A 26,548-nucleotide genomic window follows, 5' to 3' on the forward strand; every position below is an offset into this window, starting at 1 on the left:
GGCAGCTGAGACAGTGAGCGATCGAGTAATTTCTGTGCACAGGACCAAGGTAAGAGATCCTGCAGTGACGTGGTACCCGAGAATTGTGGAACTACGGGGTTACCCTGCAGGTGGATCCTGCAGAGACGTAGTGCACAAGAATTGTGGAACTACGGGGTTACCCTGCGGGTGAATCCTGCAGAGACGTAGTGCATGAGAATTGTGGAACCACGGGGTAGCCTGCGTGTGGATTCCTGGGCGATCGCGGTAATACAGGTTCCGGAATTGGACAGGAGTGACCGAGCTAGGTGGGTCACATTCAAATTAAATTCCTGCAGAGACGTAGTGCACGAGAATCGTGGAATTACGGGGTGCCTGCGGGTGAATTGGAACCGGGCAAGTCCTCGAGATGGGGAATAAGGGGTCTAAGAGAGAAAAGGGTAAAGGAAATCCAGGCGCCAATGATGAAAAATATGCCGGGGTACCCCCTGATAGTCCGTTGGGAGGGATACTAGAAAATTGGGATTACGGGAGGCGGAAAGGGAAGTCAAAGCGAAAGATGATACAGTACTGTGAATTCTGGTCCCGCCAGCCGATCCAAGGGTCGGCTGTGTGATGGCCTAAGTTCGGGTCTAGCGAGGATTGGGTACAACAAGCCTTTAATCTGTACGTGAATTCAAAACCTAACGTTAAACCCGAAGAAAGTGATTATGCCCTATGCTGGTTACCAACGACAAATAGTTATAAATTGAAAACGATAAATGAAGGGGGACAGAAAAAGAATACATGGGAGGTGCTCGACCACCTGCCGCCCCATATGTGCCCCCTACCGCTCCGCAAATCGAAGACCCTGAGACGGAGGTTGGCCAACAGCTGATTCGTGTTGAATTTGTATCGAAAGCATGGCCAGAAAAAAAAACTGGAAAAACTAGAAGATTGGAATACTAAACCCTTAAGTGAACTACTTAGGGAGGCACAGAAAGTGTTTGTAAGAAGGGATGAAGAGAAGCAGAAGACGGCAAGGATAATGGTCCAGACAGTGCGACAAGTAACCGCAGATAGTAGAGAGAGAGACGGGGACCATGGTTGGATCGAGGTAGTAGCCAGGAGCAAGGAGGAGGGCTAAGGAAGGCTTTAAGATGTTTTCACTGCAACGAAGAAGGACACTTCAGGCGCGAGTGCCCCAGATACCGACGGGAAGTGCGTTCGTACGCTATGATGGAAGATGAAGACTAGGGAAGTCGGGGGTTCCACCCCTTGGGGATGAATTATCGGCAGGAACCCCTGGTAAATTTAAAAGTAGGTCCCCAAGGGTCAGATACAACCTTTGTGGTAGATTCGGGTGCCGAAAGATCTAGTGTAATCCAGATACCTCCCGGCGCCCGAACCGGAACAAAGGTAATGGGAGTATCCGGTATTTGAGGCAAAATAATACAAGTACCTGTTATAGAAAACGTGAAAATTGAACATGAGGATAGGGTAACGGGACAGGACCTACTTTTGTTACCCTCTGCGAGATTCAACCTGCTCGGTTGGGATCTGCAAGTCAGGCTAGGCATCGGGACTGTGCCCAGGAACGGGAAGATAATGGTACAGCTGTTTGCCCTCAGGGAAGAAGACGATAGGAAAATAAGCCCGGAGGTATGGTACCAGGAAGGGAACCGGGGGGGTTTGAACGTCCCCCCTTGCAAATCTCACTATTACCTAACAGTTCGCCAGTACGGAGAAAGCAGTACCCTATTTCAATGGAAGGAAGAAAAGGGCTGCAGCCGGTGATTGAAGGACTGATCGCTGACGGACTACTGGAGGAATGTATGTCACCGTATAATACCCCAATACTCCCGGTGCGAAAGCCAGATGGGACTTATCGGATGGTACAAGACCTGCGGGGTCTAAATGCAGTTGTCCAAACCCGATACCCGGTAGTGCCCAACCCTTACACACTGATGAGTAAGATCTCCCCTGACCATGAATGGTTCAGTGTAATAGATCTAAAAGACGCCTTCTGGAGTTGCCCGCTAGAAGAGAGCAGTCGTGACATGTTTGCGTTCGAATGGGAAAATCCTACGACGGGGCGGAAAAGACAACTCCGGTGGACGGTCCTGCCACAGGGGTTCACCGAATCACCTAACCTATTTGGGCAGGTCTTGGAGCAAGTACTAGCAGAATTCCAATGTGCTCCAGAGAGCCAACTGCTACAGTATGTGGACGATCTATTACTATCCGGGTCAACACAGGAAGGGGTGCAGGAAGACACCATCAGACTACTGAACTTCCTGGGGAAGCAGGGGCTACAGGTCTCAAAGAAAAAGTTACAATTTGTAGAAAAGGAAGTAAGGTATCTGGGACACTGGGTCAGTAAAGGACAGCGATGCATTACCCCAGAAAGGATAGCTGGAATAACGGGAATGTCACTACCACGTACCAAGAAGGAGATACGCACCAGTTAATTTGCGATGCACTTGATATCGAATGGAAGTACCATACCCCGTGGCATCCCCAGAGTTCGGGAAGAGTAGAACGAATGAACAGCACCCTAAAGGCACAACTGACCAAGTTGATGTTAGAAACCAAACTACCATGGACTAAGTGTCTCCCTATTGCCCTTTTAAGAATACGAACAGCGCTCCGCAAGGACATAGGAATATCCCCATATGAGATGTTGTTCGGACTCCCGTATTGGAATAAGGTGGAAGGGTACCCCACGCTACAAGGGGGTGATATCTTTGTAAGGGACTATTTACTGGCACTGTCCCGTTCCTTTGCAGAACTACGGAAAAAGGGTCTCTTGGCCCAGACTCCGCCGCTCGACTTTGCTTTACATCAGATCGTGCCTGGAGATTGGGTTCTGGTAAGGACCTGGAAGCCGGAGAAGTTACAGCCACAGTGGGAAGGCCCTTTCCAGGTCCTGCTAACAACAGAGGCGGCTGTACGGACAAAAGAAAAAGGGTGGACACACGTATCCAGGGTAAAAGGACCGGTGAAGCCCGAAAGCCACACTGAGTGGACCTGTGTTCCCGGTGAAGAACCGTTGGTGGTGAGGCTGAAAAGGCAGCAAAAATGAACTCTATGTGGACTGTAACATTATTGACTGTAATATATTTGATTCTATATGTCGGGGAAATTGAAGGGAAATGTGACAAGTGCAGAACCGTGGTACGAGTGGGGCAGAGGGTGTTCCCAGGATCATTTGTGTCCCACTCGCATGTGAATGATCAATGCTATGATTTAAGCAAGAGAGAAACATGTTGGGAGAATAGTAAACCTTATTACCAAGTCTATAATAAAGGATACATGGGACGGGGGGGACCATGAGAAGTCTCAGCTGTCCCAGGAAAGACCGGAGTTCTTCCTCCTGCATCAGGAGGGTGACCGGAAGCTGGGAATTAAGCTGTTTGATTCATTAAGGAGAGAAACACGGGAGATAAAGGTGGGTGAGTGGGGTGATGAGTGGCCACCGGCTCGCATCATTGAATACTATGGGCCAGCGACCTGGGCCCAGGATGGGTCGTGGGGGTATCGCACTCCTGTCTACATGTTAAACCGAATTATTAGACTGCAGGCGGTGGTAGAAGTGATAACCAATCAAACGGCACTGGCATTGGAGCTGTTGGCAAAACAGCAGAGCCAGATGCGAACAGCAATATACCAGAACAGGCTGGCTGTGGATTATCTATTGGCCGCTGAAGGCGGGGTATGTGGGAAGTTCAATCTTACAAACTGTTGCCTTAAGATAGACGACAGTGGAAAGGCCGTGTTAAAAATATCCGACAAAATTCGGAAACTGGCCCACGTGCCAGTACAAATCTGGAGATCCTGGGGAACATGAGTTGGCTAGACGGGCTACTGGGAGGTAGTTGGTGGTGCACCGCTCTCCTAGTAGCAGGCGGGGGTCTAATGATTCTCTTACTTTTACCGTGTTTGATTCCTTGTATACAAACACTGATCAGGCGCAGTATATTCCAGCTCCAGGCAGTAGCGATACCCCATCATGGGACAAACGAGCTAAAACTTATGCTATTAAAGAAGAAAGTGGGCCCCCTGGGAGTGAGAGAAATGCTAGCTGAAACGCACATCTTAAAAAGAAAAAGGGTGGTATTTATTGTAAGATTCAAAATTAAGATGTGCGTTTCTGACCGGTCCGGGTTAAAGTCAAAGGACAACTGTGATTTAATTATGTTTAGGGACAAATGTGATTTAATTATGTCTGGGTTAAAGTCTGTAAACAAGTGTGATCTAATTATGAATGCAGAAGCCTTGACAAAATTAACTGTTTGTGGAATCATTGAAGTCCTGAGATATGGACTATTGTTTTACAGAAACGTGTAAAAAAACAACTCCAAATATGGAATGGGATAAGACTATGTACCTCCCGAGTCAGGGAGGAGGGGTGGTAAGGAAGAAGGATAAAACCTGCTGCCCTGTAAGGTTCAGGGTTCCCTTCTCTGAAGGGGCCCAGCTCTGCAGAACTGTTAATAAACTTTGTTTCCTTGAATTTGTCTTGAAGCCATTATTCGGGAGCGTGGCTCGTTTCTGACAAGTCCTATCGAAGGATTTCGGCCCAAAACGTCGTCTGTTCACTCTTTTCCTAGATGCTGTCTGGCCTGCTGAGTTTCTCCAACAATTTGTGTGTGTTGCTCCGGCATCTGTAAATTTTCTCTTGTTTGCGAGTAACTTCTTGATCACTAATCCAAAACACAGGTTCCGACACGTTCCGTGTCGATTGGAAATAAAGATCAGAAATCAATATCAGAAGCTGAATTATTCTCACCTTAATTCTCCGTGTGGGTAGATTCTAACTTTACAGCAGAGTCAGGCGAGGGTCATTTAGTAGCTACCGGGGAGGAGGGGAAGGGGGGTGTTGCTGATCTGTGAAAACTCACAGCGCGACTCTCTGTGTCCACAGGGCGAATTCCAACACACAGACATCCCTCAGAGCAGGGAGCGGCTTCTCTGCTGAAACCAAACAAACCAGTTCGACTTTCCGCGCTCACCTTCAACTGTGAACAAAGCTAATTTAACTGTATTTAAATATTTCTGTTACAGGCCAAAAAAAACACCAGTTCACCAGTGTCTGCAATCTGAATGTCGACTTGTTAGAATTGCGATCAGACTTCGAGAGCTTATACATATTATATTATATATACAATATTATATACACAATTTAATTAAATAAATATATCTGGCATTGTTCACTGCGACGTTCCGAACGGCAAAATCTTACAGTAGCTCTGTATTCCGAATAGTTTTTCGTGTGTATGTCAGTGAGTGAGTGACAGGGGTGAGAGGGAGAAGAGGGAGAGAAACTATTTCCCTGCCCCGTGGCGACATTTCGCATATCATTGTCGGTGCGAAAGGCTTTTCTGCAGCGTCGAAAACAACTGGAGAATGTTTGTAATTGAAGGCAATCGTTTCTTTTAATCCATTTGGTCAATAATTAATTCGTTAATTTGAAGATTTCAGAGTTCCCTTCTCCCACTGAATTCCCTCCCGATCCCGACAGAAGCCAAACGCCGTTGTAAACGTTCACTGATTCTGGAGAATCTGAGACAACACTTACTGTGATGTTGAAACCGGACGGATTTCAGTCAGCGCGTTCCCGGGTGAACGGTGTGCTCACCGTGCACGGAGATTTCATGCTGAGCCGCTACACCCGAGATCATTTGGTTATATAGTGTCTGTCGCTCATTACAAAAACACTCGCTGTCCTCCCACCCGCCCCATCCCCGCTGTGCTCTCCTCCCAACACCCCCCGTCTACTTTTCCTCCCACCCTCTCCTCTCCCCGCTTTCTCTTCCCCACGTACCCCCCGTTCTCTCCTCCCCCTCCCGCTCTCTCCTCATCCCATGCTCTCTCCTCCCCGCTGGACTCTCCTTCCCATTTCCCTACTCTCCCCTTCCTTCTTTCCCCACACCCTTCCCCGCTCTCTCGCGCCTTTACCCCTCGTTTTCTCTTTCCTGTCCAGGTACCGCCCGTCTGTCCCATTCGCACCCCTCTTCTCTTTCCCCACTTTCTATCCGCCCCTCCTGGTGAGGGAGGGGAAGAGTAGGGAGTGGGACGGCAGGGGGAAATAGTAGAGCAACATTTGCAGGGAGATGGTGCGTAGCAGAGGGAGATGGATGTAGGGAGGGTGGTGTTGAGAGGGGGGGTGTGCTGAGAGAGGGGAGTGCGGAGAGAGGGGATGCGCAGGGAGGGGCGTGTGCGCGGGTAGAGGGGTGCTGAGGGGGGTGTTGAGAGAGGGTGGAGGGAGGGGGGTGTGTGGAGAGAGAGGGGTGCTAGGAGAGAGGGGGTGTGCTTGGGGAGAGGGGTGCTGAGAGACGGGGTGTGCGTGGGGAAGGAGGTGCTGAGAGGGGGGTGTTGAGATTTGTTCCCAGGGTGAGGATTTTCACTTCAGGACATCAGGGATGTTCTTCTTCAAAGAATGTCATTTCCCGTCCTCTACCACTGATGCTGCTCTCACCCGAATCTCCTCCATTTCCTTCTGCCTTAACAGTGATAGTGTTCCTCTTGTCATAAACTACCACCCAGCCAGGTTCTGTATCAACACAACATTCTCCACAACTTCGGTCATCTCCAAAGGGATCCTACCACTAAACACATCTTTAACTCCTCCATCACTCCCAGCCCCCCCACACACACTCTGCTTTCTGCAGGGACCCTTCTCCACTAATCTGCCTCCTGGCACTTATCTCTGTAGGTGGCCAGAATAGTACACCTGCCAGTCCTTCCAAGAGAGAGGCAACACTTCACCTGCAAATCTGTTGGACTGAAAGATTGCAAATGTCACTCCGCTCTTTAAGAAGCGAGGACTGTAAAAGAAAGGAAATTATAGGCCAGTTATCCTAATGTTATTGGTTGGGAAGGAGTTGGGGTCTATTATTAAGAATGAGGTTTCGGGGTACTTGCAGACTAATGATAAAATAAGTCAAAGTCATCATGGTTTTTGTGAAGAGAAATCTTGCCCGATAAATCTACTAGAGTTCTTTGAGGAAGTAACAAGCAGGGTGGACAAAGGGGAGACAGTGGATGTAATTTGCTTACATTCTCAGAAGACATTTGGTAAGGTGCCACACATGAGGCTGCTTAACAAGCTAAAATCCTATGGCATTACTGGAATAGTGGAATGGCTGACAGGCAGAAGGCTGTCAGTGGGAATAAAAGAGGCCTTTTCTCGTTGGCTGCCGGTGACTGGTGGTGTTCCTCAGTGGTCTGTATTAGGACCACAGTTCTTCACATTATTTGTCAGTGATTTAGATAATGGAATGGATGGCTTTGTGGCAAAGTTTGTGGATGATACGAAGACAGGTGGAGCAATAGGTAGTGCGGATGAAGCAATGACTCAGACAAATTGGAAGAATGGGCAAAAGTGTCAAAGGGAATACAGTGTTGGGAATTGTATGATAACACATTTTGGTAAAACGAACAATAGTGCGGACCGTCATCTAGATGGGGAGAAGATTCAAACATCACAGGTGTAGAAAAGATCATGAGTACTCGGGTAAGACTCCCTGCAGGTTAATTTACAGGTTGAGTTTGTGGTGAAGAAGGCAAATGCAATGCTGTCCTTTATTTCAAAGGGAATAGAATATAACAACAAGGAGAAAATTCTGAGTCTTTATGAGACACTAATCGGGCCATACTTTCAGTATTGTCAACAGTTTTGGGCCCAATATCTCAGAAAGCATGTGTTGTCATTGTTGAGTGACCACAGGAGGTTCATGAGGATGATTCCAGCAATGAAGGGGTTCACATATGAGGAGCATGTGGCAGCTTTGGGCCTGTACTGACTGGAATTAGAAGAATGCTGGGGAATCTCATTGAAACCTACGGAATGTTGAAAGGACCGGTGAGGGTAGATGTGGAGAAGATGGTGGGTGTATCCAAACCTAGAGGGTGCAGCCTCAAAATTGAGGGGTAACTGTTTAGAAAAAATGAAAAAAGGATTTTTTTCTTTAGACAGAGAGTAGTGAATCTGTGGAATGCTCTGCCACAGACTGTAGCGGAGGTGAAGTCTGTGGGTATATTTAAGGCAGAGGTTGATATTCTCCTGATCGGTCAGGGCATCAAAGGATATGGTGAGAAGGCAGATGTATGGGGTTGAGTGGGATCAGGGGTCAGCCATGATGGGATGGCGGAGCTGAATCAATAGGCTGAATTCTGCTCCAAGTCATATGGTCTGGTGAATGTCAGAACCTCGTTTTTTTAAGGAATCATGAAATAATTTTTTAGAGACAACTGTAGCTAATGTGAGTCTGAAGGAAAAAGTAGGAAAATTCTGGAAACTCACAGCAAGCTGGTAATTGGTAACGTTGCAGTTTCGAGACCATTGGTACTGTTCTTTATATCAGTTTTCAGATTCGCTGACCTTCCCTGCAGCAGAAATGGTTAATCAGAATACTAATGTGAATGCTGTCACATCGGAATGAGAGTGAAATGCTGAACCGGTTGGATTTCATTTTCGCAGAGCGACCACTCACTGGAATGTGGAATGTGCAAGGCCAGACAGCCGCTTACACCCGACGCTGGTGAAACTCCTGGTGTGGAATACAGAGACCAAAAACTGAAATCTCACCCTGGATTTGCTCAGTGATTTGTGATTAGCCACGTCTAACAACCTTTGCACTGTGGATGAATATACAGTTAGTCTAATTTTTCCGACCAGTCACAGCACCTCTCTCACTCATCCATACCTCCTCACTGCCCTTCTCTCTCATCGAAACGAAGAAAGTCAACAGCACAATACAGGCCCTTCAGCCCACAAAGCTGTGTTGAACATGTCCTTACTTTAGAAATCACCTAGGGTTACGACTGTTTACTATTTCCCATTTATGCTGCCTGGCCTCCGAGGTTCCTCCAGCATTTTGTGTCTGTGTTGCTCGCATTTCCAGCATCCACAGATTTGCTCCTGTTTTTTGATAAAAACAAAAGCGGGGTCACGTAAAATAGCAAGAAAACAGTGGGAACCTAGAACATTGGAAAGCTTTTACATAACCAAAAAAAAAACACACACAGGAGAGACAAGATGAATAATTAAGGTAAGTGAGCCAATAATATCAAGAGCTGTTCATATATATAAATAGTAAAAGACAGGCGAGTTGAGTGGGTTTCAGTGAGATGTGCCGCCCCACCACCCGCATTCAATAAACTTAGGTCAGTGCAGGAGTACAGGCCCAAGGATGGCAAACGCTCCTCATAACTTAACCCCTTCATTCCCGGAATCATCATCTTGAACATCCTCTGGACTCTCTCCAACGACAGCACACTTTTTCCGAGATATGGATCCTAAATGCTTTAAGTATGGCCTAATAGGGTCTTATAAACTGCCGGCATTATCTCCTTGCTTATATCTTCTACTTTACTCTAAATAAATGCCAGCATTACATTTGCCTTCTTTACAGAGGCTCGTCCTGTAAATTACCCTTCTGGGAGTCTTGCCCGAGGACTCATATTTCCTTCTGTACTTCTGTTGTTAGAACCTTCTCCCCAATCAGATAATAGTTCACTATTGTTCCTTTTGCCAAAAAGCACCATGGTATATTTCCCAATATTGTATTCCATCTGCCACATGTTTGCTCATTCTTCAAATTTGCCTCTGTCCTGCTGCAATCACATTGCTTCCTCAGCACTACCAACGCCTCCACCTATCTTTCACAAATTTGTCCCATAGCCCGAACTTCGCACGGGATAATCCACGTCCGGATTATCTTGGTTGTGTCAATCATAATTTTTCAACAGTGAAAACCAGGATCTAATTCTGACTTCGCTTATATAATTCTGACGGTACTACCCTCCATCTGCCATTTCTTTACCCAATTCTCCTAATCTATGTCGGTGCTTCTGTCGCCTCTCTACTTACACAAAGCTCCCTGCCCATCCACCTGTCTTCAAATCGCCTGCAAACATTGTAAGTAAAGGCGATGAATTCCATCACTGAAATCATTGACATGAAACGTAAGAAGAATCAGTTCCAACATGGGGCCCTGTGGAACCCCACTCTTCACCGGCAATCATTGTTTCGCTTATTTGACAGTTTACCCAGGTTCATGGAAACTTAGTCGGCTGTGCACATTCACGTGCTGATTTAGCTCAGACAGTAAAGGTACTTGTCAATAAATACAAACTCCTTCTGTAACTAACTGATCGTTATTGCTGATGGGTAATACCTGTAACGCATTGTCTCAATTGTGAAAGCTCCATCTGCATCATCCAAAAGTCAGCACACAGTAGCATTAAACAATGAGGCCGACACAGCAATACTGATGTCAGTCTCCAGAACGCCATGATAGTTTACACGAATAGAGTGGCTGGAAAGTTCACACGAATTGAGAAGTAGGTGTGTGAGGTTTGCTCGTGCCTCAGGGTTTAGCAGCCGGAGCTGAGAGCAAAAGAAAAAAAAAACATGCAGCAGCAATAATACCATTGATAATAATTTACCTGTTTACAAACAGGATATAAAATTGTAGCATCATGCATCCCACAGCTATTCGACACTCACTGAGATAATCACAATATAATTTCAGAAGAGCAGAAAGTATGCCGTGAGGGTGTCAAAATATGTAAAGATAACTGATAATAGATTCTGTAATTCTAAATGAAGCCCGAATGAATATCTGAAAGCTTTCATGTTGTTATGTTGACTACCAAAAATCATTCAATTCTGCCCCACACTAGAGAAACGTCTCATTTGGACTGGACAACCACAGAACATTAAAGACAGTGAAAGGTGCAATAGAGCGAGTAGAGCAGCAAGGTCCGATACTCCCGATGGATGGAAATGAAACAGATAAACACCTGGGATATCAAAATGCAAACGAATTGGATCATAGTGTGATGAATGGAAATAAATCACTTCAGGGCTTAAAAAAAATGTGCCAGAAAGAGCTCAATAGTGAACATATAACAAAGGCAACAAACAGATTTGCTGCAAATACATTATATATATTTTTTCCAAAACCGATCTGGAAAAATAGATAAAGAAAAATAACAACTGAAATGCAAATTTTAGAAAACACTACATACACTTGAGCGCACTTACCTCGGGCAGAGGCGGAAGAGGAATAACAGACGTAATAAGTTTACACACTAGTCAGATGAAACTTCGAAAGATAACTTTTCATCAAGGAAGACAGGATTTAGTGAGCATGTGGAATTCTGATATGGATACCAGATCAATAAACTTAAAAAAAAGTACAATTTAGAAAAAAAATGAACGAATTATCACTTCGGAAGAAAGAGTTAACCAATGGAAGAACATGACCCTCTGTGGAAGACATCCCCACGATTTGAACAGAGTCGATGTCGACAAGGAAACGTCGAAGGTTTGGCTCAGAGTTGGAGTCCTTCCCAGGAACGGTGCAACACAAGGTGGTGAACTCTGAACCAATATAAAATACAGAAGAAAAGAACAACAAGTTCAAGCCGACAATGTCACGCGAAAGCAGAAACAATCAAACGCAGCAGAGGATCCTGCAGCAGATTAACCCAGTTTGATTACTGATACAGGTGAAATCAGGTGGCAAGCGTCATTCACCAAGTTCTTGCTTTAAAATGCTAACTCCTAAAAGGCAGCGTACGTTACTACAGAGAGAACCTGATCCAACAACAACTTATAGCCATTTCAGACACACACAACTTTCGTAAATCAAAATGAAAAACACCGGCAATGTGCTGACTTAAAGGAGAAGATTGAAATGCTATTGAAACTGATCAGGGTATAATAGCATAAGACAAAACTGCAGGGTGAATTCTATCATGTGGTTGGATTTACCAGAGGGTGGTAGTAGGTAGTGGCCTCTCTAACTGGAGGTCTGCAGTTACAGGTGTACCACAGTACTTCCGTTCATTGCACAGTACTTCCGTTCATTGCACAACACCGAATCGACAACAGCTGATCCCGCAGTAGGCTCAACCAGAGCTGGTCGAAAATCCATCTCGGAGGCATTCCAGAAGTTCCCCCTGTTTGGATCTGGCACCAACCTCATTTTCCCAATCTACCTGTATATTGAAATCGCTCAAGATGATCGGAACATTGCCCGCTTGGCATGTATTTTCTATCTCCCGTTGTAATTTGCAAACCACATCTTTACTCTGGTTTGGACGTCTGAATATAACTCCCATCAGGGTCTTTTCTTTATTTTCGCAGTTTGTTAGCTCTACCCACAATGATTCAACATTATGTCACCTATTTTTTTAATGATTTGATTTCATTTTGTTTTTACCAACAGCCACACCAACCCATCCGTCTATCTGCCTGTCCTCCAAATACAATATGAATCCTGGGACGTTAAGCTTCCAGTTAAAAATTTCTCTCAGCCATTGTTCAGTGATGCCCACAACTCCTTACATGCCGATCTGTAACTCTGCTACAAGTTCATCTCCCTTATTCCATATACTGTGCGCTTTCAAGTATAACACCTTTAGTCCTGCATTCACCCTTTTCGATTTTGTCCACCTTCTGCATTGCAACATCCAGTTGTCTGCAATTTTGCCCCATGATCAGCCTTTGTTGATAAGTCTCTCTACCCACTGGCTCTGTAAACCGACCAGTCCATCATCTACACGATCAATCCGGTTCCAATCCTCCGCCAGATTATCTTAGACCCTCCCGAACAGACATTGCCTAGTATACGTTGTCCAATAGTAATATTCATCACTGGTCTCATCCCAATGACACCATGCATTAGTATTAAACAGTTAGACTTACACAGCAGTAGACATGTAAATCTCCAGAAAGCCACAATACTAAACAACTCCAGAATAAGTGTCCTCGGCTCTGCACATACAGCAAGTTGGACCAGCTTGAGCTGAAAAAAAAAACTAAATAAAAATCAGAATGAAAGAGTTCATTATGCTTGAGATAGACGGGGTTGGTAATGCTGATTAACTACCAGTACATAAAAATTCTCTCAATGGTGTGTTTCCCAAGCAACCTCTGAGTTGTCTACACCGTCTAAACCAGTCCAGCTCCTGACCATCACATGAGGTTTAACTACTAAGCCCGGCGGAACCATTTCTATTGATAGGATGAAGAGCAGAGGCGGCTCACCATGGCTTCGGACGGATGGGGCTTGTCAGCCGGGGTTGGCACACATCACGTAGATGGAAAATGCTGTTCTCAAACCTACGACAAAACCCAGTCCTGGGGAAAGCTTCGGTGGCAAACTACGAGGAAAAGTCCGGCGCAACAGCTACGGGGCAACTACGTGCTCTGCATGTCCTGTTGCAATGGCTTTGCATATTGGCTTGTGTATCAGGGAGACATCTCGGTTGCATCATCCATGGTTCACACTGGCCAACGGAGGGAGTCAATAATAATTGCAAAACCGTAAGTAAGTAAGTAAATTAATGAGTGAATGACTGAATAAATAGATAGATAGATAGATAGATAGATAGATAGATAGATAGATAGATAGATAGATAGATAGATAGATAGATAGATAGATAGATAGATAGATAGATAGATAGATAGATACATAGATAGATAGATAGATAGATATAGGTAAATAGAAAATTAGACAGACAGAAAAATAGATAACTTGATAGATGAATACATCACATCAGTAATCCGCGTTGTTTCAGGTGCCTGATGGTCGGAGTGAAGAACTGTTCCTAAACCTGGTCTTGTGTCTCTTTCCGATGGAAGCCGGGGTAGAAGAGAATCACCTGGAAGGTGGGCGCTCCTGCTTACGCCATCTGCTTCATTGTGACGTCACACGTTGTAGATGTGTCGCTAGTTTCCTGTGTTTTCACCTGTCGGATGTGTGGGGCTTTTCCTGTGATGGGATGGGACGCATCCATTACCTTGTGCAGGTGTTGCCGTTATGCGACATCGGTGTTCCCATACCGGGCCGCCATGCAACCGGATCAATACTGCACTCAGTGCGGAGATTTATAGCGCAGTCCAAGCCCAGCTTAGCAAACCAGAATCAGAATCAGGTTTAGTATCACCGGCATGTGACGTGAAATCTGTTAACTTAACAGCAGCAGTTCAATGCAATACATTATCTAGCAGAGATAATAATAAATAAATTAAAACATAATAATAAACAAGTGAAAGGATCATCAAAAATTTGTTAAAAAAGAACAGAAATGTTGTATATTAAAAGGTGAGGTAGTGTCCAAAGCTTTCAAAGTCCATTTAGGAATCGGATGGCAGAGGGGAAGAAGCTGTTCCTGAATCGCTGAGTGTGTGCCTTCAGGCTTCTCTATCTCCTCCCTGAAGGTAACAGTGAGAAAAGGGCTTGTCCTGGGTGCTGGAGGTCTTTAATAATGGACGCTGCCTTTCTGAGACACCGCTCCCTAAAGATGTCCTGGATACTTTGTAGGCTAGTACACAAGATGGAGCTGACTAGATTTACAACCTCCTGCAGCTTCTTACGGTCCTGTGCAGAAGCCCCTCCACACCAGACAGTGATGCAGCCTGTCATGCCAAATCGCTGCAAACTCCTAATAAAGTACAGCCGCTGTCTTGCCTTTTTAATGACTACATCAATATGCTGGGACCAGGTTTGATCCTCAAATATCTTGGCACCCAGGAACTTAAAGCTGCTCACTCATTCTACATCTGATCTCTCTATGATGATTGGTGCGCTTTCCCTCGTCTTACGGTTCATTATTGTAAAACTCAAAATCAAATTTCAACATGCTTTCATTCTCACAATCTGCCGGCGTGTTTGTTCCACCGCATTTGCGTCTGCCGAGGTCTGTCACTGGTCGGGTGTCTGAGAACTGGATGGTTGCAAATGAATTCTGTTACTTAAGAAAGTTTCTGGGACTAAGTCCTTGAACGCGGCGTCAGAAGTGGGTACATTATTAGCAAATATTCAACGAGATCAAAGATGTAAATATTTGGTTAGACCGGGTCTGAATAGGTCTCTGCGTGTGAAGTCATTCCTCACCAATCTTACAAGGTTTTTCGCGGAGCTGACCAGGAAAGCTGATGAAGGAATGGCGGTGGTGTATGTCCGCCTAGATTTTAGAAAAAGCCTTTGTCAATTCCGGCCTGAGAGGTTGGTCCGGAGTGTTCCGTCTTTTGGCACTGTGGAAGCGGTAGTAAATTTGATGCAACATTGGCTTACAACAGGGGTTCCCTTTCTTGTATCCAATGACCCCTCGGTTAATCGTAGGGCTCCGTGCAATAAAAATATTGGAAACCCTGTCCTAGAGACAGAATCCAGAGTGTGGTACTAGGTAGTGGCCTCTCTAACTGGAGGCCTGTAGTTACTGGTGTACCGCAGGTGCTGCTCTGGGTCCATTGTTGTGTGTTATATAGATCAACAATCTGACCGACAGTCTGATAAATTCACACTGCAGATTTGCGAATGATCGCAAAATTGGATGAGTGGTAGACAGCGAGAGTGGCTAATAGTCTTGAATACAGGTCAGTGTGTGGTGTAGCACTTTGGGAGGACAAACCTTGATAGGACTTACAGTGTAAAAGGTGGGGGGGGGGCATTGAGTACTGCAGTATAACGGGGGACCTGGGAAGACTGACCCATAATCCCTTGAAGGTGGCGTCGCTGGCAGATAGGGTTGTAAAGAGAACTATAGGCACATCAGCCTTCAGACATCGGAGCGACGAGTACAGGGGCTGTGATGCTATGCTGAAGCTGTATAAGTCGTTGGTAATGCATAATATCGAGTATTGTATGTGTTCTGGTCACCAACCTGCATGAACGATATCAATAATTTTGACGGAGTACATAGAAGAAGTAGAAGGATGATGCCGGGACATGAGGAGGGGAGTTGGAGGGAAGGTTTGAGTAGGTTAGGAAGAGGTTCGCATTCACCCAAGCGTTGGAGGAAGAGGGAACGTTTTGCAAGAGAAGTTCCAATTTATGAAGGGTATAGATAGCGTAAATACAAGCAGGCATTTTCCACTGAAGTTAGACTAGAGTAGTGAGCTACGGGTGAAAGGTGAAATATATCCGGGCAATATGCGGCGGGACATCTTCTTGAGGCAGCGAGAGTGTGGAACGGGCTTCCAACGGAAATGGCGGATGCAGGACCGATTTCAACATTGAAGAGGAAATTGGATCCGACACGAATGGGAGGGTTATGGACGGCATGGTCCAGGTGCAATGTCCACGGGACTAGGGAGAGGATCAGTTCGGCGCTGGAGGATGAGCAGAAGAGCCTGTTTCAGTGCCGTACTGCTCGATGACTCTGTGACCAAATGCCACTGCGGGATGTTCCCCAGCGGGGTAAGGGTACTCCCGTCAGGGTGGGTGTGGCGAGGCATCAATATGGGACCACTGACCATTTCTCTCATAGTCTGTGTAGGTAGAAATAATTACCGCACTTTTGTGCAATTCTAGTCAGTCTTAAGCAATGATTTGGCAAAACAACATATTATATTCCAAAAAACAACTTGGATTTAACCTCTGAATTTGGCGACTCTTGACCTGGCCTTGAGAAAGCTCAGAAACTCCGGTGACTGAATCTATGAGCGACCGGCACGATGGTGAAAGAACTCCATGCAATAAAAACAATGGGAACCCCTGTCTTCGACGCAGAATCCAGAGAGTGGTGGGAGACGGTGGCCTCTCTAACTGGTCCTGTAGTTACTGGTGTACCGCAGGTGTTGCACTGGGTCCATTGTTGTCTGTCATATGTATCAGTGATCTGACTCATGAGATGATAAACTGAATCTGCAGATTTGAAAATGACACAAATATTGGATGAGCAGTAAACAGCAAGAGCAGCTAATGGTCTTGAATACAGGTAAATGTGTGGTGTATCAGTTTGGGGGGGGGGGGGAGGATGGAGAGACAAACCGTGGTAGGTCTTAAGCAGTAAAAAGTAGGGCATTGAGTAGTGTGGTATAACAGAGAGACCTGGGAAGACCGATTCATAATTCCCTGAAAGTGGTTTCACAGGCAGATCGGGTCGTAAGGAGAACTACTGACACATTTGATTTCAAACATCAAAGTAATGTGTAGAGGAGCTGTGATGCTATGTTGAAGTTGTATGAGGCGTTGGCAATGTCCTATATCGAGTATTGAATGTCTGTTCTAGACACGTACTTGCATGGACGACATCAATGTGCATAGAGAAGTTAGAAGGATGATGCCGGGACTGGAGGGCCGGAGTTAGAGCTAAAGATTAAGTAGGTTAGGAATAGGTTCGGGTTCCCTCAAGCGTTGGAGGAAGAGGGAACGTTTTGGAAGAGAAGTTCCAGTTTATGAAGTGTATGGATAGCGTAAACATAAGCAGGCGTATTTCACTGAGGTTTGACGAGAGTAGTGAGCTACGGGTGAAAGGTGAAATATATCCGGGCAATATGCGGCGAGACATCTTCTTGAGGCAGCGAGAGTGTGGAACGGGCTTCCAACGGAAATGGCGGATGCGGGACCGATTTCAACATTGAAGAGGAAATTGGATCCGATACGAATGGGAGGGTTATGGACGGCATGGTCCAGGTGCAATGTCCACGGGACTAGGGAGAGGATCAGTTCCGCACTGCCGGATGAGCAGAGGAGCCCGTTTCAGTGCCGGACTTCTCCATGATTTTGTGCTTTGTGACTCGGTTACCGAATGCAACTGCGGGATGTTCCCCAGCGGGGTAAGGGTACTTCCATCAGTCTGGGTCTGGCGTGGCATCAGTATGGGACACTAACCATTTCTCTCATAGTCTGCTGTAGCCAGAAATAATTACCGCATTTTTGTGCAACTCTAGCCAGTGAATTAAGCAATGAATGGGCAAAACAACATTTTATTCCACAAAGCTACTTGGAATTAACTTTTGAATTCGGCGGCTCCTGACTTGGCCTTGAACAAGCTGAGAAACTCCTGTAAAAGAATCAATGAGGAACCTGCACGATGCTGGAGGAACTTGTCATGTGGACTGTGTCAGCTGAGGAATATGGACAGATGACCTTCTGGGTGGAGGCACCTTATCTTCGCTTTCATAGAATCCATAGTATACCTGTCCTCGAGGAGGAGAGCGCTGCACACAATTAACCATTTCATTCTCATGCACATACAAAGGGGTTCGACAGTTAGTGCCCGAAGGCTCCCTGATATACCATTAATCCCCTTTCCCCGGCACTCAGATATAGAAACAGCTGGAATTCCAAACCACTGTACGGCCAAAATCTCAGTTACTGATGCTGGTTTCAGAATGTTGCTTTCTTTCGAAAGCGTCTCCCCGGATGTTCCTAACGTCCGGTGGCTGAATTGACGCAGAATTTTATTCTCATGCACATAGAAAGGGGTTCGACAATTACTGCCAGAATCCTCCCTGATTTACCATCAATCCGCATTCCCCGGCACTCAGATATTTGCGCCGCTCTAATCTGAAGCCACTGCACGCCCGAAAGCTCAGTTACTGATGCTGTTCATAATGCTGCGTTCTTTCCAATGCGTCTCTCCTTGGACCGTCACTCTGTTCCTGATGTGCTGAAGCGGAAGTGACGCTATTGGCCTGTTGTAAATTATGTTTCATGAAATGTCAAAGAACCCCTGTCCCCTGCTTCTCCATATTTCTCTGTCTAAACACGAGAACAGCGTGTTTCAGGAACAGCTCTCTTTCTATATCCTGATACTTCGCTGTGCACGCGTATTGATGTTCCACTGCACAGTTCATCTCTGTTTAGCACCTTAATATGTACTTTTTCCCTGAATTAATTTCTTTCTGAAATCTAACTTCGAAAATCATCTGGTGCCTCTGTAATATCGTTACTGGTACTTATTTGCATAAAAACCGATGTTGACACAATATTTTCTGTTTTTCTCTGTCTGGTACAGCAGCGGACAATGTCTGTAATGCTGGGATCATTGATTTGCATTTCGCGCCGCATACTCGCCAACATCTGTGTTTGCGACTGACTCCGGTAACAGTGCAAGCAGTGAGGGTTTGCGCCAGAAATCATTCATGTTAATGTCCAGTAAAAAATAAATCCCCGCAAGCAAAGTGACAGTGAATCACATGAAAGGTGCGTCATCACGGGGAAGTGACAAGACAGAGACTCCACTCGCAATGTGAGAGTGGAATCAGCGCTGATGAGGTGGACTCACCCACAGGATTACAGACTCCTGTCGTCACCAGCGATGCGCAGATAATGTCCTGTCATTACACGGAGTAGTTTGACAACATCGCATCTGGTGTTGCCATCCCAGCATCGGCCGTCTCTTGAGGCTCCATGACAGGTGTTGCGTTCAGTTCAATGAAATCAGGCGTGTTATTTCCCCACTGGCATTACGGTTCGTCAGAGCAGAGATATTTTTGCTAACTAGCGGTAATTAGCACCAGTCACTGTACAAGTTGTTTTCATTAATGGTGACCGATTGCTCTATAAAAGTACGTCATTCTGAGCTTCAGCTACATTGAGGACGGAAACATCAAGACGCGGTGGACTCTCAACAACGTGTGATCCGTGACGAGTTTTACTCAGTAGGCGCGAAAGGAAATTTGCTTTCTGGGCGTTGTTATAACTGTTTGAGTTCATTTACTGGCTATTTACAACTTTTATGAAATTTAGAAATTGGGAACATTCCAAACGGAACAGCCTTGGATTAACAATGTTTCTAGAGAGTGCTATTTGTTACACAGTCATTGTAACTGTCGGCATCCCGGGTAAGTACTTTTTGATTGTTTATACGGAAGCACAGACCTCACGCCGCCCTCAGTTACTGCTGATGTGATTTTAATCGGTGTTCATTAAAAATCCTAAAAATGTTGTTCCGTTCCTCTCAACCTCCTGCCTTGTTGTTGTTTTAACCTGGTTCATGCATGCTTGTCACTGGAACTGCTTTACCAATTTCTACTAAAAAAAAATTCTCTTCCCTCTTTCTGAAAGTAAACTCATCTATTCCACCTCTATTCCTCCAGACACTGTTCAATTAATGGCCGTTCTATTTTCTACTCTTCGACAATTCCCATTTTTTTCCCGTCACCAAATTCTTATCTGCGTTCCTTGGTGTCAGCACCGTTCCCTCTAAGATACGCGGGTGCGGAGCCTCACCATAATTGAGACTCCCCCGCGAACATGGCATTTGTGGACAAGCAGCTGGAATTTCTTTTACACCATGTTAACATCATTTTGAAATTATGCTAAAAATCTTTCGAAATCTTTGGTAATATAATTATGAAATTCTCTGAAATTAACTGTATTAATGAATATAATCCATAAATGTGCTAAACACTAAACGTACCACATTTACATTGAAAATTGTAAGTTCAGCGTACTTGTATTCACATTGTTTCATGTTAAAACACTGTCAAAAATGGTCACAATAAAGACAGAATGGAACTCAGTCGCTCACTGTTAAGAAACTACCAACGCCGTCCCGTCAGAACATTTTACATTTGCATACTTCCTGTCAATTGTGACTGCCCGACAGTGTTTCCGTGTGTTGTGTGTTATGTTTTGTCATCGTTTGACTTGAATATTACAGATTTTAAAAAAAACCATTACAAGTGCCGAGCACTTTTAAGACCGGGTAACAACCGAGAGCAATGGTTTGTCCCCGGATCAGTAAAATAAAACAGAGGGAAGGTGGCAGCGGTGCAAGGTCTTGTTTTCAGAATCTGACCCTGCAATCGAATAGTAACTCAGACTTTCGGAAAGAAGCGTAGATGCGCACTTCAATTACACTACCCCTCTCCTTGGAGATACCGCGCTTGGAGTTCTGTGAACTGTCTTGGTCGCCCTGTTATAGCAAAGGCAGAAGTCCGCTGAAAAGAGTGCAGTCAGTATTCACAAAGATGCTGCAGGGACTCTCGGGTTTGAGTTACAGGGAGAGGTTCGGCCGAGTGGCATTTTAGTGAGGGCAGAAATGTAGCTGGATTACGAGCGACGTTTCCTCACATAGAAGTTGCTCTGTGTATTGAACAGCCTGAGAAAGGAAATGGGAGCAACAGAGTCGTTAATACTATTTAAAATACAGGTGGACAGTTTGACGAATGTGATCCAATCACGGACAACTGTATCAGGTGGCCATGTCGGTCGGCATGGAGATATTGGGCCGAAGGACCCGTTTCTATGCTCCATCATTCCTGGACTCTGCTCATAGCTGCTGCATCCGTGAACGTGAAGAGATTAATGTGAGCATGCGCAACTGTAAAACGCTTTATGCTACGGTCACGTGTTCAAACAAACAAAGTATCTTTTTACTTCCACTGATAATGTCCAGCGGAGATGAACGATGGATTTTATTTCAAGAGAACAATTGGAGGCTGCATTTCTGCAAAAAAAAAACCGTTTGAATTACTTTATTCTTATTTTTGGTCCTTTTTATTTCACTGCAGTTAACCTTGTGGCAATCATCATTCTCAGCCGAGGAAACTGCGGTCTCTCCAAATGCGTCACGCGGTACCTGGTGGCGATGGCTGCGGCGGATCTAATGGTGGTGATTATCGAAGTCCTGTTCTACCGGATGAGTAAAGCATACGGATTTCATTACGGAATCCTGGACACTGCTCCGTTCTGCCTTGTCCACTACGTCCTGTGTCACGTGACCGTTGACTGTTCCGTGTGGTTTACTGTCGCTTTCACTTTCGATCGGTTTGTGGCCATTTGCTCCGCTAAATTTAAAGCGAAATACTGCACCCCCAGAATTGCGGGATTGGTGATTGGCGCACTATCGCTCGGTTTCTGTTTAAAAAACATCCCATTTTATTTCCTGTATATGAATGGAGCAGCGTTGTTGATAAATGGTAACTGGTTCTGTACCAATAGGCCCGCACTTCCTTCCTTGGGACCGTTTGAGGGGTTTTATTGGGTGGACCGTCTGTTGAATCCGCTACTTCCTTTCTTCCTCATTTTGACCCTCAATGCTCTGACCGTCAGACAGATACTGGCGGCGAGCAGAGTCCGCAGGGGGCTGAAGGGACGGGGAAGTTGCGGGAAACAGCGAGATCCGGAGATGGAGAGTCGGAGACAATCCATCATTCTGCTCTTCAGCCTGTCGGCGAGTTTCCTTCTCTGTTGGGCGACAACCACACTGGTCTTCATTCTCATGCGATGCCTCTACACCGACCTGGAAATGTCTATCCGGCTTTTTCAGGCACAGTTTTGGGGTTTTGTGATTCAGAATTTCAGCAGCTGCACGAATACATTTATCTACGGAGTGACCCAGACCAGATTCAGAGAGCAGTTGAAAGCTCTTCTTCTCTCCCCGGCTACTTTAGTTTTGAAATGTTTCAGAGGCCTGTACTGCTCACATGAAAGGGTCAAATAATTTATCAATTTCGCAAAATAATCAGACCCGCTCTACAAGCGTATTAATGAATTGAACTCCCTGAAAACGTTAATTCTCACAGCCGTTTTGTCTGTCCGTTATTTCAGAAGAAAACCACATATATTTCTATTATAGATTAGATAGCTCGGGTTATTAGATAGCTCTTCTGTTAAATGTATTTTACCTTACACATTAAATCACCCTAATATCCGGTATTGCAAATACACAGAAGTGCCCATTATCTAAACTTGAGTCTGCCAGTCCCTACATCCATTCTCTTTCTCTCGTGTTTGGAGATTTTCCTTCAGTTAAATTTCCGCTTTGCCGACTGTATTAGCACGTTACTGGTGAGACTTACTGTCTCTCCTTTTTGTTCTGTCTGGCTGAAGGTATCTAGTTTCAGCAAAAGTCGAAGCCCCAGTGTACGGATCAGATATGATTTTGCCTCGGCCCTACTTGTCTATAATTTGACACCACGTCGGTACACATTTCGTATCGGCCTGACGGCATTTTCATAAAATAAATACAAGTTGACCGAGGTTTAGCACGTGTACAATTCTGACCCTTTACAGTAATGATGTCCAACATCAGAATATTAGAAGCAAGTTAAAGAACTTTACGTTTTATACACTCCACATATATCTTCACCATTCACACACTGAGTTCGAGCCATTATTATGGCGGTCACCCCATGTAATCTCCATGTTGCTGGTGTCACGGCATGATAATGCAGCAGTTTGCGAAATGCTTCACAGCGCCAGTGACTTCCTGTTTCGTACATTCCGGTTGCTCACTCATTTTCGCAGAATGCTGTGCGGTGATGGAACTGAACTGTGAGCTGTTTGCTGCGTCCGGTGTGGCAAGGTGCCGGGTTGTAAGCAATCACTGGGAATTGATATCTCTGGGACTGTACCCGCTGGAGTTCAGCAGAACGAGTGGGGATTTGATTGAAACCTTTGGAATGCTGCAATGCCCTGACACAGTAGATATGGAGAGGAGTTTCCAACAGTGGGGAGCCAGGGGGCGGAATTCATTGGCACAGCCGGCTCTCCAGGTCATGTCATTAGGTACATTTAAGCCAGAGATTTGTAGCTTCTTGGTTAATCAGGGCGTCAAAAGCTTTCGGAAGATGGCAGGAGAATAGGTTTGAAAAGGATAACAAATCACTCAAAATGGAATAGCGGAGTGGAATGGATTGACCGAATGGCTTAATTCTTATTCGAGGGTTTGAATGGTCTGTTCTGTTTCAACGACATACCACATGTTTGTTAAGTCCTCCACACCTGTTCTTAGAGTTTAAACTGTAAATCCAAAATCAAAACAGGTGATTTATACCTGATGTTTCTGCGGGACTGAATGCACAATTCTCCATTTCTTAAACAAGATTCCGTTAACAAGCTAATTAATTATTCCTGTGTGATTCTGTGTGACGTGAACTTTATCATTCATTTTTCAAAGCTCGATGTTTCCCTGTCGATAATTAGATCGCCATAACGAGTTGATGCCGCGCATTTACAGGAACTGCGGCTCCACAGAAACAAAGTCAAACCACAAGATGTCGCTGTTTCTCCGGACTGGTGAAAGATTTACACTGAACTTCCTCAGATGTCAGTAGCAAGAGTATTTTGTTTTTCATAAACAGTAATGAGGAGCGGAAGAACTTTGGTGGCTCATAACCGATATATAGAGGAAGGCTAAAGGAATATCGGAAAATATGTCATATTAAATTAAATACTGAAGATTGTGACTCCCGATAATAAAACACGCCTCGTGCACGACACTCCCACACTGACTACGCGTGCCTCCGAGTACCTACTGGGGCCGACTTTCGGCATCTCTTAGTTTCCACAGACACCACAACTCCGCCTTTAGCCTCTTCCTGTCACCCAGCGTCTTCCGTACGAGCTGTACCTATTGACCCCCATCTCTCCACCACTGACCATTTCCCCTCACCACGCTGTCTCATTAAACACACCCTTTTTCCACCAGTTCCCAATGACCACACGTCTCCTCAAGAACCACTCCTCCTGAGCCCAAACCTCCCACACGAAAACCCACTGAGTCAACTCCATCAGCACAGGCCCGTCGCATTGAAATCACGGACACCCCCACACGTTTTACACACACTGCAAGACCAGACACCGCCTCACTGAGCCCTCCTTCTGAACCCGCCCTTTCGCGATCGACACATGGCAATGACTTTGATCCTTCCCATCAGCTTTTCCCAGTGGTCTCATCAGATCCCTACAAGATGCACCCCTGTGGTCGCGCCGCCCTATTAATCTCTGACTCCGCAATCTCTCAACAGTCCCGACATTGAGCAACGTCTCCACTAACCGCGCACACACATTCCGATCGATTTCCCTTTAATCCTCACGCGGTCCAACTATCCTCACTGACTCCAACTCTACACCAGCCTCCACGGCCTCCAAGGCTTTCAGCAGCATCCACGGCCTCCACCTCAACACCAGACTCCACGGACTCCACCTCAACACCAGACTCCACGGACTCCACCTCCCCACCAGTCACCACGCTGTAAACCTCAACACCAGCGTCCACGACCTCTAACTCTCACCCGGCCTCCATAGCCCACACCTCTGCACCCTTCCTCTGACCGAGCAAATTAGCAACAGCTCTTTTGAACCCATTACCTCCGCACCAGAACACAGTCTCTGTTCCTACCTGCGATTACCCACTGACCCCACTCATTCCCGAAGTTCCCAATCGCCCCACACCGCTCCAACAACCTCGACTGGTTACCCCCCTCCCGGTAGATTATCTCTGACAGCATACTTTCTCCACGCTCCAAAGAACAGCTGATCCGCCCAGCAGTTCCCAATGACCCCTCATCGCTCCACGCCCCCAATAACCAAAAACTCAACACATCCCACTGACCCCACATCGCTCCACGTCCCCAATAACCAAAACCTCAACACATCCCACTGACCCCACATCGCTCCACGTCCCCAATAACCAAAAACTCAACACATCCCACTGACCGCACTGACCTAGTTCACGTTCAGATTAACACCACAACTCCCCCACCAGTCCCCAGTGACTCCGCACACTTCTAAGTCCCGGATGGGTCCACACAAACCCGGTTGTTTCTACTTACGGCCCAAGTCGGAATGTCCCGACACACCTACCAGTTCCCAGTGACGTCATTCTTCCTCCGCCTTACCACTGACATTACAACACCTTCACCATTTCCCACTGCCCTCAGATATTTCCACGTCCCCAGTGATCACAGCCCTCTCCAGCAGTTCCCACTCAATGTCAACCGTCCATCCGGCCCCAATGGTCATAAACCCCACTACGTAGTTTTCCACTGATTCCTACCTCCCCATTTTCCGATTACCACATACCGCCCACATTCTCGCTGACTCCACTCCTCCCCATCAGCTCACACTGCGACTATTCCTCCCCAGCAGACCCCAAAGCTCCCAGGCATCTGACGTTGAGCACGAGCCTCTATCAAATACCACCCAGCCCGTATCTCACCCGTCAGACCCTGAAGCCGTCCTCATTTACCCCCTCCCCCACAAGCACCGCGACTGCATCTCCGCTCCCGCACTGGCTTGATCAATAAAACAAGATCAGTGCATCTAATCCTGAATCTGTGGACCCATAACTGTACATCAGCCACTCCCATGGCACCCATCTAACTCTTCACGCTCAGCAGATGCCCATTAATCAACCACCACAGAACCCCACCACCCACCAGAAACATCCACACGAACAACAACCCAGAGCACACCCGCACCCACACTCAGCCATCGAACTGACCGCACACTGCTCCCTCGGGATCCAGTATCTGTGAATCCTCGGGAGGATTCTTTTCGGCATTTTGAACCCGTGATGCTTCGCGCGTCATTCTGCAGTTTCCCGTGGGCAGTAAAAGTCAACGTTAATTGCTTCAGCACAAGTCAGGTTTAGCAAAGCGATAAGGGCGAGAATCATCTGATACCGAATGGGGAAAGGAGAGAAATTGTGGGAGGGACCATTCTTTGGAAAACCATTATCCCTGACCACCTCAGAAATAACCGACAGAATGCTATGGAAAGAGTCACTCGCCCGATCTAATATAACGTTGAGACTTTATAAGTCACTGTTAGGGCTGCACTTTGAGTGTTGTGAGCAGATTTGCGCTCCCCCGCTTAGAAATGAAGTTCTGAAACTAGGGAGGGCTCAAGCCTGGCTTACGAAAAAGATTCCAGATTTAACGACTTGCCATCTGAAGAGGGTTTGTTGGCTCCGGCCCGGTATTCACTGAAAAACAGAAAAATGAGGTGTGACGTCATTAGAACAAATCGAATGGTGAAATGTCTTGACAGAATGTGGATGTGGGGTGGATACTTTCTATGTGGAAGAGTTTAGGACCAGAGGA

General features: G+C 46.0%; 2 protein-coding genes across 2 annotated transcripts in view; one reads left to right on the top strand and one right to left on the bottom strand.

The window, feature by feature from the left end:
- LOC140721090 (uncharacterized) overlaps positions 1-189 on the top strand; it is a 183,558-nt gene extending 183,369 nt beyond the window's left edge. The window contains exon 5 of the mRNA XM_073035955.1: positions 111-189. Within this exon, the coding sequence (XP_072892056.1) occupies positions 111-189 (79 nt within the window). The remainder of the gene's footprint in view (positions 1-110) is intronic.
- The window catches only part of LOC140721129 (NACHT, LRR and PYD domains-containing protein 3-like), a 752,838-nt gene that overhangs the window by 338,574 nt on the left and 387,716 nt on the right, over positions 1-26,548 (bottom strand). The window lies entirely within an intron of this gene.

This window comes from Hemitrygon akajei, unplaced genomic scaffold (assembly GCF_048418815.1).
Source record: "Hemitrygon akajei unplaced genomic scaffold, sHemAka1.3 Scf000050, whole genome shotgun sequence".
NCBI lineage: Eukaryota > Metazoa > Chordata > Chondrichthyes > Myliobatiformes > Dasyatidae > Hemitrygon > Hemitrygon akajei.